The sequence below is a fragment of the Falco rusticolus genome, chromosome 5, assembly GCF_015220075.1.
Source record: "Falco rusticolus isolate bFalRus1 chromosome 5, bFalRus1.pri, whole genome shotgun sequence".
NCBI classification, from domain to species: Eukaryota; Metazoa; Chordata; class Aves; order Falconiformes; family Falconidae; genus Falco; species Falco rusticolus.
Window position 1 is genome coordinate 56,707,571 of NC_051191.1, and position 15,385 is coordinate 56,722,955.

Genomic DNA, 15,385 nt, shown 5'->3' on the forward strand with positions numbered 1-15,385 from the left:
TAATTCTGATTCCGTGCTTTGTAGGCACAGGTCCTTTGGCAAGCTGGCACACGAAGATGCTCCCAATTACTCTCACATTTCCACTATTGGCATTTCCAACTTTACTCATGCAATTCTTACTGTAGCGCCTCTGGCTTTTCCTGTTCATGCCTAGCTTGGCATTGCTCGGCTCCACGTGGCCCCGGCGCCGGCTCTGTATGCTGTTGTACAGCCCAAGGGTGCGGCGTTTGGCTTTGCGCATGATGTGGCAGATGTACTGGAAGATCTCCTCATAGCAGTCTCCCGGCTCCATGTAGCTGGCAACAGTACTGGAGGAGAGGTACCGGGCCCGCTGCTCCTGCATCAGCTGGTGCTCCCGCTGCTTGGTCTCAGAGAACTGTGTGGCAATGACCACCAGGCACAGGTTAATCATGAAGAAGGAGCCCACCTAGTAGCAAAGGAGAAGGAGGAACAGCCAATGTCAGCACGAGGAAGAACATGTGGGAGAGGGAATGTAAGAGGAAAGAGGAGGGGAAAGTGATGGGAGGCAGAGGAATGAGAACTACTCAGTGTATGGAGATAGGATTTCAAAGAAAGCCAGGCTGGCTGAGCTTGTTTTTGAGAATTCACTCGATGTCATTTCCACACAGAACTTAGAGCTCTGAACTGAAATTCAAGAAACACAAGTCTGACACTTGGCAGGCTTTGGGACCTTTAGCAAGTCACTTAGAAGTTACCTGCAAAGGGTTTGATGAAAACTGGGCATTTTGTTTCCTTCTCCTTAGTATTAAAAACAGAAGGTGAGAGACAGAGGACTAGTTTGGTTGCTTTCCCCTCAGCTCGCTCTTTTGTTATTGGAAAAATCACGCACTGTTATTTATGGCCTTCAACTCTTGGAGGACATATCAGTATTCTTGGAGCATTTTATTAATTTCTACCGTTTACACTTTAATTCACCATACAAGGAGATGGCACTTTGCTGAAATGAAAAAGTTCTTGAAATCAAAGAGGAGTTTACAAAAACTAACTACTTGGAGAACACTAAAAAGTTTGGTAAAACAGTGTTTCCTTGCTCATTTTCTATCCTTCTGATTCTTCTGATACTAGATTATTATATTAGTTCTTACTTTACTTGTCTTCCAGCCTAGGTAGGCTTTCCATTCCAAATACAAAAACAACCACAACCCAGTTCCCCGGTTTCTTAGAAACAAAACAAAATGCCTAAGTTCTCGTTCTCCATACAGAAGCCAAAAAGTCTACCAGGATTATTTTACACCTTTGCATATTCCTTTGAAGCTACCTTTGCCATTATCTGTAAAATGGAGCCAATATTTCTTGGTGCTGAGAAATCTGGAGATAAAAATCTCACTCTCAACATTACATGTTATGAAATAACAGATGAACCGCCATTAAGAGATCTATCCATTATACTTAGGATAAAACCTGGGCTTCAATATGATGAGAATTGCATACATAAAAGGGCTGGTAACCATGTTCAAAATCATTCTCAATGCTATGATGCCCCGATTGGTGTCTACTCCCCGTAGAGCTGTGTAAGTGGCGACACAGCATTGATAAAATGCAGCGTCTGATCTCTGAACAAGGACCACGCATCTGTGCTGCTCTGAAACAGACCCTGCAGGGCAGCCCCTGGGAGGGGAGGAAGCACCAGCTCGATTTCTGCTTCCCCTGGATCAGGGAGCACCCACGCTAAGGGATATCCTTGCACCACATTCCTCTGTATGAACCCACACAGGACCCAGTCTTAGCTCCCTGTCACTCCTGTCCAAGCGAACAGCTCTGACACAAAGCTGGATCCATCCCTGCCCTTACCTTCACGCATGTGTCCTCCCCCATATAAGCCTTCCAGCAAAGGGGAGAGGGCGAGCAAGGCTGGTGATAACCTGACCCCAACCCTAGTGCATGGAAAGGGTGGAGGTTTTTCAGAAGTCCCCCAGCTTGTTTTATCTATGCAAGCAGCCTTCCCCTCAGTGCACAGCCCTTGCCGCTCCCCCACCAGCTTTCTGCCTTTGTTGTCCCTTACTCTTGCACAAAGGTGCCCAGTAGCCATGTCTGGAGGCCCAATACAGTGGCTCTCAGTATTTGAAAGGGCAGGTGTCCCTGCTACCATCTGAATAAGTCTTTGAAACACGAAGGCCCTTCCCAACCAGATTCAACATAAGGACAATAAACCATGTCAAAATAAAGCACTGGGGGTTTTTTTGGTTTTCCTCCTCCTCTCAGCACCTTTCAAAGCTATTGTAATTCTTTTTCCTTTCATCACGGAACTCTTCTCTTCCCTCACCTCCCACCTACATTTCAACCTATTCCCCCTTCAGCTTCTCTATGTGGTTTTGGAAATTAAAATGATGCCTCGTTCAGATTCCTTCACCTTCCACCAAGACTTTCCCTAGTCCATGATTGTCTTGTATGTTTTCACTGATGAGAGTACAACTGGGAATCCAAATCCTTCATCAGTACATGCTGCTTCCCTCTTCCCTCTCAGCACTAACATGACACTGACACTCGCACAGGCTTGCCCATTCAGTTATGTCCCTCAGCTTGCCCTGAGTGAGACAGGGTTGGGAACTGGACACCAGCTGTGCACATATTTCTGGAATGCTAATTGTGACACTGCCTGGTATTTTGCAACTTCCAACAACTCCACAAGCAACAAGAGACTGAGACTTGCAACACCTTCTCTCTAAGACTACAAGCAGAGGAGCTGAGGGCAACAAGATGCCCTCAGCAGGTTCCCACTGTCAGCCTGCAGCTGAATCAAGAGGGGGATTCAGGTTTCACGTCCCCAGGCTCTGTTCTCACAGACACCATTTGCTGTGATCTCCCACCTGACGACCAAAAAGGGGAGGAGTGAGAGGACTGGATATGGCAACTAACCCCCAATCCTTAAACCTCTTGGCTAGGAACATCAAGTGCAAAACAAATGAGCTTGTTTAATCCTGAAGATGACAGGCAAGTCCATAAACTCTAAGGCTCTGCCAAGCTTGACACTGCCTCCCAGCTAGCAGAAGGACAGGAAGGGTCCCAGATGGCTTGTAACTGAGCAATCCATCTCATAGCTGAGTGCGGAGGCTGAAAGTGTCTTGACATGGAGTCAGACAAAGCATCTGACAGAGGCAGGAGACAGATGATTCAGAGCCCCAACACAGGAGTCTCGTTCAGTCCTGAAAGTGAGCTGTACTTTCATGGAATCATGGAACCATTTAGGTTGGAAAAGACCTTCAAGTTCAAGCCCAACCACTGATCTAGAACTGCATATTTACCACTAAACCATATCTCTAAGTGCCACATCTACACGTCTTTTAAATACCTCCAGGAATGATGACTCAACCATGTCCCTGGGCAGCTTGTTCCAACGCTTGACAACCCTTTCAGTGAAGAAATGGGTGATAAGGCAAAGGCAGAAGTATGCAGCAAAATATTTAAAAAACAGAAATGGTATGCTGGGTAATGTTTTATCTACAAAAAGTAGATAAAAACAGAGACTCATGAGATAGAAAGAATACTCTAGTAAGAAGCAATCCCTGTGCACCAACAGAATATTACTATAAACCTTTCTAATATCAGAAGTATTTTTCTTATCTCCCTCATCATTTTAAGCATAATCCTTTCAGAAACACACAGCAGATCCTGGCCTTTTTCAGCCCAGGGTTCAATCCCTGTCTGTGCAACACCTAATAAAATCTGACTGGTGCTGGAGATGCTGACTTACTTGCCCATTATTTTTATTAGTTATGCCTGGATGTCCAGCTTGTCTTCTGAAGCCCACATGTGCAAGCAGAGCACTTCAAGGAGGCCAATGAGTGCTGCAATGTGGATGCCAGCATAAGTTCAGAAGAGCTTTCTCTAGGCCTGGAGCCACACCAGTGGTCAAGTAGCTGGAGAGACAAAGAGACAGCTGGACCTTAAGCAGGAAGACCTAAATGAAACACTGACCCAAGAGGTGAAAAACAGTTCTTCCTTCATATCACCTCCCCTGATCTCTGGCAGAGGAGGAAGCTATTTACAGTTTGCTGAATCCATAAAATGCTTTTACCAGGTTGTTCTGCAAGGCCACTCTGGGTGCCAAGGTCAGCCAGAACTCTTCCCCTTGGGGGAGCACATCCACGAAGGACTCCTAAGCACGCTGGCAATATGTTCAGGTGGCGGAGCCTTCTTCCTGCCAGATGAGCAGTAGCAGGTAATGCCCTAATGTAGGTGTTTGAAGATATCTCTGTGAGGGATGGAGAAGTCATGGATGAAAGCATAGCTCTGAAGAAGAGGCTGCAGAGATCCAGCCCCAGAAGAGTAGTTTGAGCCAAGGCTAGGATGTATGGGGAAAAGCAGAGTCAGGGCTTGAAGAATGCCTGTCAGAGTAATCCTGCTTAGAAACTTCATAAGACTTGAAGAGTGAGAATACGAAGACTCAGAGGGAAAACGAAACCAAGTGATAGCAAGTTCACACTGTGGTGTTGCTATGTGCTGCAAAAGATGCATTACATGTGCAAAGAAGGTAACAGAAAGGCTAAACACTTTCTTGGTATAACTCCACTAAAGGCAAAGGAAACATCCCATCTAGCATATGGCTCCTTTGTTCTGAGCAGTCCCCAGAGTAACCTGAGGTTCATGTGCTCCTGTGTTTGATGGAAATAAACCTACATGGCTTCTGCAAATGAGGAGGGAGTGCCTAGAAATGTCAATGACACTTCACAGTAAAATATCAGGTGGAGTGTTTAATTGAGGGTTTCCACGCCTGCAAATTCAGAGACAAAGTTTGAATCACTGGGAATCCACATGAGGTGAGCCAGCACTAGAAGGATGCTCCTGCTCAGAAACAAACAAACAAAAAATTGCTAACAAGAATTTATGTAGTTTGGAGTAGGGGATGAGGGGCAGTTCTTGGAACTTGCCCACAGGAGACTGGAAATGCCCACCTCAATGGTTAAACACTGACTTGGCACAGTCCTTCCTGGCTCTGGGAGAGGCTGTGTCTGAGGTGAGTAAATTCTGTGCTGAATTGCACATTGTACAAACCTGGGTATCCTGGTCATGCTGCTCAAAGCGAAAATGCAAGTAGGTACTAAATACCTATTGCATGGTGGGAGATCTGAACAAACTTTATGAGAAATAGCTGTTTTCTGAACTCACAAAAAGCAGTGGATGTTCAGTTTGCCTTTGGGAACAGAGCTGGGGTACACCACCACCCCCACAACCCATGCTGTGCAATCATATGTCTGCATTGTCTCTCCTTGGGACTCTCCAGCCTCAAAGTAAAAGCAGCATTTCTTAAGGTGTATTTCACCTCTGCTGTCCTGGCTTATGCTTCATCCCACAGGGAGTAGGTCATCTTTCTGGTTTTCTCTCCTTATCTTTCCTTTGTGATGGTAAAAGGCCAAAAGGCAGGGAGAAATCAGGGATACTATGAAGATTCAGGTTTTTTGTAAGTTCTCTGACCTGACTGGACTAGTAGATACTTTTTTCTTTCTTGCACCACTCCCCACACATACAGGCTGCAGTCTTTCTCCTAGAAACTGGATTAAGGTTTGTTTGCTCTCAAGTCACTGCATGGCAATTTGAATTTAAACTAGATCCTGTGCCAGGTGAGTCTGTTATTGGGTGACTGCTTCTAGAGATCCTATTTCTAGGAGCGCATGGACACAGGGGACAAATGAAGAGCAGAGTCTTAGCCAGGTCCATTCAGCAGCCCATCCAAATGCATGTAGGCCTTGGAAATACACACTGAGGTCCCTACTGGCTAAGTGACCTAAAACTAAATTGCACCTACCGTGTACAGTTTTTGTACTTCCTATAATCCATCCTATGTCTTTCCCTTCTTGACTATGGTCCCCATGTGGGAAAAGCACAAGAGTCTCCATAAAAACAAAATCCTTCCTCGTTAGAAACAGGATATTCCGCACCCCGCACGCGCCCCCCCCCCCCAAAAAAAAAAAAAACAAAAAAAACAAAAAAACATTACGTGTGGGAGGCTTGAGGAAGGGAAGAGGCAATGGCACCACGTTTCTCACCTCTCTTCCCAGGCACTGACAACAAATGTCCTTCATTTGCAAAGCAACCTTCAAACTTCACTTGTACAAATCTATGGGGCTTATAAACTGCTTATTAAGTTCTCATCACGGACATTTTTCTCTTTTTCCATCCCCACCAGCCACAAGTGATCTCAGACAGCCAGTTTATGCTGGACTGCTGACACTATCAAAGCAGCAGCTCCTTTTTGTTCACAGTGAAGAAGTAATTCAGTGTGACAGACCCTGAATCTGACGAAATCTGAATCTGAGAAATCCAAGTGCTGCCAAAAGCCACAAAACATGGCTCAAGAACAACCCAAGAGCTTAAAATGCGTAAAGAGACCAAGTAGGAGGGCAGATGCAGAAATGGTTTTGTGTACTTTTGGGCCTACTGGTTTGGGGAATTTACTTTGAGATAAGATCTGCAGATGAGAACATTATCCAACATTGTGTATGTATATCTCTAGGAATCAATCCTGAGCATATTTTTTGATTGAAAGAGAACAACCTGGCTGACAACTGTGTGATCCTACCACCAACTCTTAGTCAAAATCAACTAGCTGGGTTCCTGAGATTCCTAGAAGAAATCCAGGTAAAATGGTTTGCTTCGGCAGTATCTATGCTGACCTAACACCTGTCTTTTGTAGGCTCTTAGCCTGCAATGCTGACAGTCATCAAGTCTTATACTTACAATTATCAGCAAGATAAAGTAGATGAAATTGTAGAAGGAATGGGCATCCATCACGTAGTACATGATCTCCACCCACCCTTCCAGTGTGATAACCTATAAAGACAAACCACAAGAGAAACAGGAGAGAAGTGGGCTTCCAGAGTTCACTCCTCAGTGTATACACGCAGATACTGGCAGGGCTGCTGCAAGCCCAGGATGGTGAGAAACAACAATTCCTTTCAAGGAGTCCAAATTTCCATTCCAGGAAATCAGCGTGGTACTGCTTGGTGACACTGGCACACTGTCAAAGCCTGTGAGATCATGCTAGCCCACAGCAGGAATATTTCATTAAAATAGTTCATTTCCCTGGATCACAGCAGGGGAAAAACCTGCAGCAGGTTTCTGTGCCCCTTGGACTGGACACTGTGTACAGCCGGTGGAAAAGAAAAAGGCACAGGTTTTAGCTCCCATCTGCAACATGTCTTGGGAATAAAAAAAAATTGCTTTGCTATAGTGATCTGGATCAAGGGAAAACTGGTACAAGTTGGCCTGAAGGGTGTAGCTTATTTCAGCAAGGGCCTGGAACAGTTCTATGTTCCTCCTCATCTTCAGGAATACCGTTCACAGTGTGCACTCTGTCTCTCTTGCCAGAGTAGTTACAAGGACTTTTTCTCTCTGTAGCTGTATCATACCCTGCAGAAACCATCACGGGAGCACAGAAAGATTGAGTTAGAAAAAAGAAAAATAGCTTGAGCCTTGTTAGGATCCTGGCTAACTCGGTCTTACCTGAAATATCACAATCCAGGCATACCCGATGTTGTCAAAGTTGATGGCACCCTTGTGCGGGTTGGCATTGCCTGTACGGCACACGTTGTAGTACTGGTTCCAGTTGACACACATGCCACTGATGTTGAACTCTTGCCGGACTGAGCTGTAGTAATAGTAATCATCCTTGTCCAAACAGCATTCATGGCCCCGCTCCTTCAGTGGAGGTATCTCATGACAGCCCATAATTCCATTGTCTCCTGACAGTGAGCAGATGAAGGGCATCTCATCATCTTCCTCAGGTTGGTAATAAGGGGGCAGGACAATATCACCTTGTCTGCAAGGATAAAAAAAACACAGTAACAAAGTCTGTGTAACGAAGTCTGTGTAACAGACAGCTTCCCATGGGTGACACTAGTGGAGACGGGAGCTCCCGTCCTGACACAGGGACTGCACTGGGTAAGGGATTTCCAGGTTTATTGCATCAGGAGAAGGGAAGGGAAGAAAGGGGTCCTGGAAAATGGGAAATTTCCAGGGTGAATCTCCAGTTTTCAGACCTTTGCCTGCCATCAGATCACCCCAAGTCAAATTACACAATCTGCTTGTACAGAGATGAAGAAAAGCTGGAAGGCAGAGATTTGCATGCTGATCACACTCTCCATTAGCATCAAAGCTAAATCAGATGCAGTGATACTAAGGAAGTTCATCAGGCTTTACTGTGATGTGCTCATGTATGTAACCATTGATGGACATGTTTTATAACATTTGGCAGTGAACCTTCTGTACTTTAAAAAAAAATCCAATTCATGCATAATTAAGGTTGCACAGCTAAGCCTTAAAAAAATCAGGAGATGCAAAGTTAAAATTGACTTAACCTTAACTTTGACTCCTCCTTGACAGTTGGCATTATGGGTGCAATGTTTCATGACAAGTTCACATGCTTTTTTCTAAATAATGCAAGCACCTTCCAAATGGATGAATAATTAAAGTCATCTATGCTTGCCTAGCTGGAGATGATCTAATGATCAGGGAAGTGAAAGGTACAGATTTAAAATTTTCAATTAAACTTTATCTGGTGCATTGCTTGCAGTGCTACAATACACAGCTTTCACACTGCATGAATGCAGACTTTTTCACTAAGTGTCATTGGAAGAGGACAGGTGTTGATGATAAAGAAAACAGAAAGCCTCTATCCTAAATGAAGCGGGACTAAACCACAAAGATCTGTTGTAACGCATCCACGTCACTGGTGGACTGGGTGCCTGCAGAATGCATTTCTCTAGTAATGGTCAGCCAAAGAATTTCTAGTATCTGTCATTTCGCAGGCTGCAGCCCCAACTGACTTCTCAGTTACATCAACTCTGCATGGATGTAATTACACTCATTAAAGTAGTACTACCCTGATTTATACAAAGGACAATCATCCAAAACATTCATTTCCCCCCAAGGAATATATAAACACAGTAAAAGGCTGCTTTAAGCAGCTCTGACTCTCCAACCCCACTGCTGTTCTGCTGATAGTATTTTCACACTTCCTTTTTTTTTCCAATTTGAGATGATCTAAAGCTTCAGAATTGTTTAATCAGTCTAAACTGATCTACAGCTTTAGGTTTTTTTAAACAGTCTAAACTGATAGGACACCTGGGATTAGTATATGGTTTTAAGAGGACATTTTAAAGCCCAAGATCAGCTAAAGCCAGAAAGTCAACAGGAGGAGCTGTGCCCTGGAACTGGTGCTCTGCTCCCCGGGAGGGTAGTCAGAGAATTCCTGGCAGGCAGGAGCTTTTCCACCCCACTGCCTTTGGGGAGGAGAGCCATGCTTTGCAGGTTCTACCCTGACCTCCCCAGAATAAACCTCAGGTATTTGTAATCGATATCTGTGCTAGCTCCAGGCTCTCTTTGCCAGATGTGTGCCCATGTTTCCCCACAGTTCTTTTGTCCCATTCAAGCAGCTATTCTGTACTTTGATGGTCTCACTTCTACTAATGCAGCTGTGGGACACCTCTTCCAGCAACCCTCTGTCCTTTCCCCATGGCACTTCCCATGTGCAATTCTACTTCTGAAATTTTCCAACAATTTCCCTGTGTCCTTCCTAAGACCCCGGAGGGAACGCACTACTGTCCAAACAGTGACCTCAGCTCCATCTCAGAGGTGCCAAAGATGTCCCTGGAAGCATGAGGCAGCACGTCAGCACTACAGCTTTCTGTAAGACTCCTCTGGTAGTTGTGTTTTGAAGAGGGAGCAAGTTCAATAGAAAAATGGCATTGCTGGTGTTTCACTTTCAACTCTTTCCTGGAGTAGGAGCAGCATCTTGAATCCCTGGGCATGGCTGGAGGAGGCAGTTATGCTAGCCTGAGCCTTGGCCAAATCCAAATAAGTCTGAGCATCTGTGGACCATGAAGACAGACAAAAAACAGCTGCCCTCGCCCTCCCTCCCTTTCTACTGCAAGATGTAGCCAACACTCTGCACACTACCCCCTAGAGCTGTTTGGAGTAAGCAATACCCAGAAAGCCAGGCAGCAGAAGACAAGAGAGCAGGGAAGGGGAAAGAGAAATATCCCTGGAAGAAAGGAAGATGACGTTGTCTCCCAGGCACTCACATTGTGAAGTTCTCCTCCATGAAACAGCGGTTGCGGAGCAGCCCAGCCCACAGCTGCACCCCGATGATGCCGAAGATGAAGAAGACAAAGAAGCAGAGAAGAAGGACGTTTCCCAGCATGGGCAAAGTGTCCAGGAGCAAGTTCACAAGGATGCGCATGCCTGCAGCGGGGAAGAGAAGCAGAAGGAGCAAGTGCGGGATGGAGGGACATAGAAACAGGGAGAAAAGGAAGGGAAGGAGAAGGAAAGAAAAATTTAGGAGAGAGAGAGACAAAAAAAAAAAAAAAAAAGACCCACAAGAAGATAAAAGCAAAGTGTCAGAAATTAATTACTGCCCGAAACAGGATAGGTTTATGATTGTTGCCCTTTCTTGTCCTAACCTCTACTGACAGGCAGCCAGCAGAGCTGCTGTGATCTCTTAACCCTAGACCTCCGTTTGCAGCAATAAGAAGAAAAGGGAACGAGAATTCTAGTACCATCAGCTGACTGTTACCCCTCCCACCCTCTTCCCTGCTGAAGGGCAATGGAGTGACAACCATCCCAAAGGTGCACAGCAGCTCAATGGCCCCATCCTTAGACAGCTCGGACTGAAAGTCATCCCAGTTCAACAACTGCACGCTGTGAGAATTGCATTGATGGACAAAGGCCAGCCTGCCTAGTGGGATGAACCTCTCCAGCACACATAAACTGGCATAAATTGGTTTCCTTAGTTACAGTATCATCAGGGAACAGTCGTGGAGACCGTACTCTCCTCTCTTAGCTAGTCTTCCCTCCCCAGCTGGGATGGGGCACTCAAGCAGCAAACACAGCCTGAAATGCTGTCAGCACAGCACCCCTGGCCAGTGCAAATGTTTCCACAAACCTTTTCTTTAAAAAAATTTTAAATACCTAATACATTATTTATGGGGGTTCTTTTCTCCTCTGGCTCTTCAAGTCACACAGCCACAAGTAGGGGTAAGGATAGGCTCATTTCTCCATGGAGCTAATGACTTTTCCTTTGCTCTCCAGGTATTGGCAGAAATCTAGAACTCCTGATCATCACCATATTGCCTTTACCCCTCTGCAAACACCTCATGTGGTCATCCTTGCCTCCACAGAGGTCCCTCCTCGGGGGGCCCAGGGAGTTCCCTCACTGAAGATGTTCCATGTAGGCCAGAAAATAATTATCTAATTAAGTATTTATAACCAGTTCATTACTTCTGATGGCAGTGGAAGAGGAAAGAGGAGGGGAAGATAAGATTAGGATTCTCTGACAGCCCTTTGAGGCACAAGTTAATCCCCCTTGTGTGCCCAGCATCAAGTAATTAGCCACACAATGCCATGCATTACACTATCTCTATTCCCCGGGCTGCTCACGCTGTGGAGGAGGGAGGGAAGTGATGCCTGCGGGACCAGGACCGCGCAGGTGCATGCACATTGAAGGGAGAGGGAGAAGGGTGCCTGGTGTGGGACATCAGACTGTTGTAGCTCAGGAGGGAATGTTCAGGGGGGTAGATGGAGGTAGGAGAGACAGGAGTGGTATTTGCAGGTAGGTGATGCACACGAAGGAGAAGATGCTTAACAGCGGGTACATGGGATCATGAAGGACAAGGAGTGATCACATTAGCTCTAAGGCCAGGCTGTGGAGCAGCAGCTAAGCCCTGCTTGCCTGACTGCCCAGCTGTATCACTAGTCACCAGTTAAGGCAGTTTCTAGACTACATCAGTAACTCAGCAGTGCAGGGGCACAGCTCCAGCCACTCACTGGGGATCACGGACATGCCGTGAGTCACCGATAGCTTTCTGATCTGTCACCGCACAGAGCCCAACAGCATAGCCACAGTGCCCTGCTGCCTGTCGCTGCGACCTGCCAGGCTCTGGAGCAATGCTCTGCACAACGCTTCAGCTTTAAGGCCACACACCCTCAACTGCAGTGCAGCATGTTTCCAGCACTAATGCTGCTTCACAGCACAAGCTCGGTAGTTCCCATAAACTGTCCTGGTCAGCACATTAAGGAGAGCCAAGTGACATGGGAAGCTGTGCCAGCAGCACTGCAAGAGGGGGTGATGTTTTACAGATCAGTTGATGCTAGCTCCATCTCAGAGCAGGAGTAATTGGAGGAATGAGACTGCCCTTACAGTGAAACACAGAACAGATAGAACAGACATTCCCACCAGAATTTCACAGAATACACACTTGTTGGGTCAGAATTTGGAAAAAATAGATTTTGTCCATGTTCCAAGAGAAGAAAAGTGACTTGCAAAACTTGCCTGCCTTTTCTTTGGAAACATCCTGACTCTCAGAGGGGCTACTGATGGTACAGGACTGTGCTATCCAAAGCTCTAAGATCATAGCAATTGCCCTCATGCTGGGCCCTCTGAGGTGCCTGGGCCCATAATCCAAGAACCAGCAGGTGGCCCCATACCAGGCAGGTGGCCACAGGCAAGTGGCCCCAGCACTTGGCGTTTGTACCACATCACAAAGAATTTCAGCACTGGTAGGTTCCATTTCCAAGTCCAAATGAAACCCAATTGAAAAAAAAAAAAATACCCCAGTTGAACAGTCATCCTTCTCTACCCATTGATGCTGACTGTAGACATGAGATTGGCTCTTCCAAAAGCTAAACACTGAAGCTACACCCATCCAAACATCAACTGCAATTCTCCCATGGGCCAACCATCTCTAAACTAAATCCATCACTTCCCTTTGCACAAAGGCTCTTTTGCTTCCTGCCCTAAACTGCAAAACAATTGCTCTGGGAACCCATTTTTCACCAGAGGCATCAGTTTCCCATTAAATGGCCTTTCTCTGCTAAGTTCATCCAGTTAGTGGAGGTACTTCAACTACTACTTCCACATGGATGAAAGGCCATGTAAATACAAGCTCAGTACCTTTGTTCTCTCCATTGTTAGTCTTCCCTGCTGCCTACACTGTGCTACCTGCAATACCCATGTCAGAGTCCCTGAGCCCCATCCTCCACTATGGCATTTTGGCAGTGCCCCTCCTGCACCTCTGCCAGCCCCTATGGGGCCTTTGGGGGGGAAGCCCTCGCAGCCTCCCTGTCCCTTCCTAAGCCAGCAGCCCTGCATGGGTCTGTCCATGGCTGGTGCTTTGCAGTCCCCCAGACCCAGGAAGGGATGGGCTGGTCCAGCAGCCACACTAGGGCATCTGCTGCAGGTCTCCAAGGAAAGACCCTCACTGCCAGGTGAATGAAAGCTTTCATGGGTGGGAGGGGATGAGCCCCACTCAGGCAGGGCCACGGAGTAGCGTGTTTCAGGGTCTGCACAGCCTGACTGGGAGCAGGTTTCAAATGGTCGCTGGTTCCTCAAGCACTCACAAGGTGTGAAGTAGAGGGAGAAAGGCTGAAAAGCCTTGGAGGGTGATCATTTACTGCAGACCCTGGTGGCTGAGATAACAAGGTCTCTATAAAGCAGCTGCAGGGCAATGGAAATGGGCAGAAGGCATATTTGTCAGTGCAGCTTTGGGAGTATACTGCCCTGGAGAACTGGGATGCCTTTCTTTTCCAAGGGATCTTCACCAGACAAGCCCCCATCCACAGCAACACCAGTGCATCTCATATGACAACTTCTGGAAGGTGCTGGAAAGCCAGTTCTTTAGCAAAGTCCTGCTTCTGCCTCCTTTCTACCTTCTGCCACTTCTGCCTGCTCCCTTGCCTCTTTTCTGTGGCTGTGCCTACATCTCCTCTCTGCCTCTGCACTGCTTCTCAGTGTACATGCACATGTCTCCCGGCCTCCCTCCCCACTGCTGACTTTCCCCACATCCCCGTCTGCCCTTTAGCATTGGCAGAGCAGAAGCCATGCTGGCTCACAGCAAGGAGGGAATATGAATGGGACAATGACCTTTCCTGAAGCAGCCTTTGAAAAAAGGCTAGACGTTCCCTGAGAAGAGGAAGGAGAAGGGGGTGGGCAGTCTGGAGGAAAAGCAGAGAGGGAGAGCATTGATGAAGCAATATTCAGCAACCCAACAGGCTCCTAGGGCATCGAATACAAAAAGGTTTTGCTCTTCAAGGGGAAGAAAAGCTAGAAACATAAAATATTAATGAGTGCCAGGTGTAGGCTCTGAAAGGTCTTTTCTCTTCCCCACTCACCCTCACAATGTGACCAGGGGAAAGGAGGAAACAAAATGGCATCACCTGTGGTCATCCAAGGAAGTATCCTCATAAAATGATGCTCAGACAATGCCTCCCTGCTGGCCTCACCCATGGTAGGGAAAAGTGCTCGATGGGACCTCACCAGTAGGGCTACTCCTGCTAGGATATCCTGTGGGAGCAAAGCTACAAGCACAGCAGTGGATGTTGTGGGGGGAAGTACATCGCAGGGAGGAGAAGCGGTGGGAGGGTGAGAGGAACACCAGGGAGTGAGCTGTCAGAGCGAAGCACAGGGCTGAGCAAAGCCAAAAGACGAAACAAAGTCCCTGAACTCCTCTCTGGATTCAGGCAAAGCAAATCCTCTGCCTTGCCCCAACGGCATCCAGAGACCCTGACAAACTCTGCAGATGCTACAGTGACTGTAGCTCCCTGAAGACACTTGCCATCAACCCTGATTAGCCTGGCCATCACAGCTAAGCAGATTCGCCTGGCATGCACCAGCCCTGGAGAAAGTGTGGCAGCCGGGGCAGGGCTGGGGAGGAGGTGAGCTGCAGGCCGCTGGAGCCAGCTGCACTGTGCAGGTGTGCCTGCTGGCGTACCACTGCCTCCCCCTGCTCCTGCTCGGCATCACTGTTGCTTTGCCTTCTCCACACCTACCTCTTTCCAAGATTAAGAATCAGCAGCTGAGCTGATTCACTCCCTAGCACTAATCACCCCGTGATCTAAACAGGGCATTGTCTCAGGACAGAGTAAGAAATCCTGTTCTTTCTGGTTTCTTACATCTCACCTACCTCTGAGGCTTTTGAGTCCTCCCCAGATCTACAGCGAGGGACAAAGCCAGTAAGTGCAGAGTCAAAAGGAGACAGAAGTTGGAGGCAATCGTTACCTTGCTTAGGGTAAACCAGACAGAAGAGAACATAATTCTCAGCACCCAACTTATCTGCATCATGGGCCAAGCCACCAAGTGTCATTTTAACTGGAGCAAAAGCAAATCTCTTCCCCGTCGGCACTTGTGACTGTGGCTGGCAGGCCATGTTGCAGAGTGCAGAGACTGAAGCATCATTCTGTCCCTCAGCCAGGCCGCTTGTCCAAGCGTGCCTTCATTCCTTCCCCCCCCGCCCCAGGACACATGGCAGCCCACCCAACTAGCATGGGGTTGGCCAGATTTTCCCATGCATGCTCCTTTATGGGAATTTTCAGAACTGAGGAACCATTCCAGCAGATAAGACTGTATTTGTGCAGAAAGCACAGACAGAGGATG

The 15,385-nt window shown here is 47.1% G+C and overlaps 1 protein-coding gene across 2 annotated transcripts in view; it reads right to left on the bottom strand.

The window, feature by feature from the left end:
• Nucleotides 1-15,385, bottom strand: part of CACNA1I (calcium voltage-gated channel subunit alpha1 I) — a 92,028-nt gene that overhangs the window by 46,303 nt on the left and 30,340 nt on the right. Inside the window, exons 4-7 of one of the 2 annotated variants that reach the window (XM_037390312.1) lie at nt 10,041-10,200; nt 7,462-7,777; nt 6,697-6,789; nt 121-427 (exon numbers count right to left, since the gene is read on the bottom strand). In XM_037390312.1, the coding sequence (XP_037246209.1) occupies nt 121-427; nt 6,697-6,789; nt 7,462-7,777; nt 10,041-10,200 (876 nt within the window). Of the gene's footprint in view, nt 1-120; nt 428-6,696; nt 6,790-7,461; nt 7,778-10,040; nt 10,201-15,385 lie in introns of those variants that run through there. The other variant, XM_037390311.1, reaches the window with a different exon arrangement.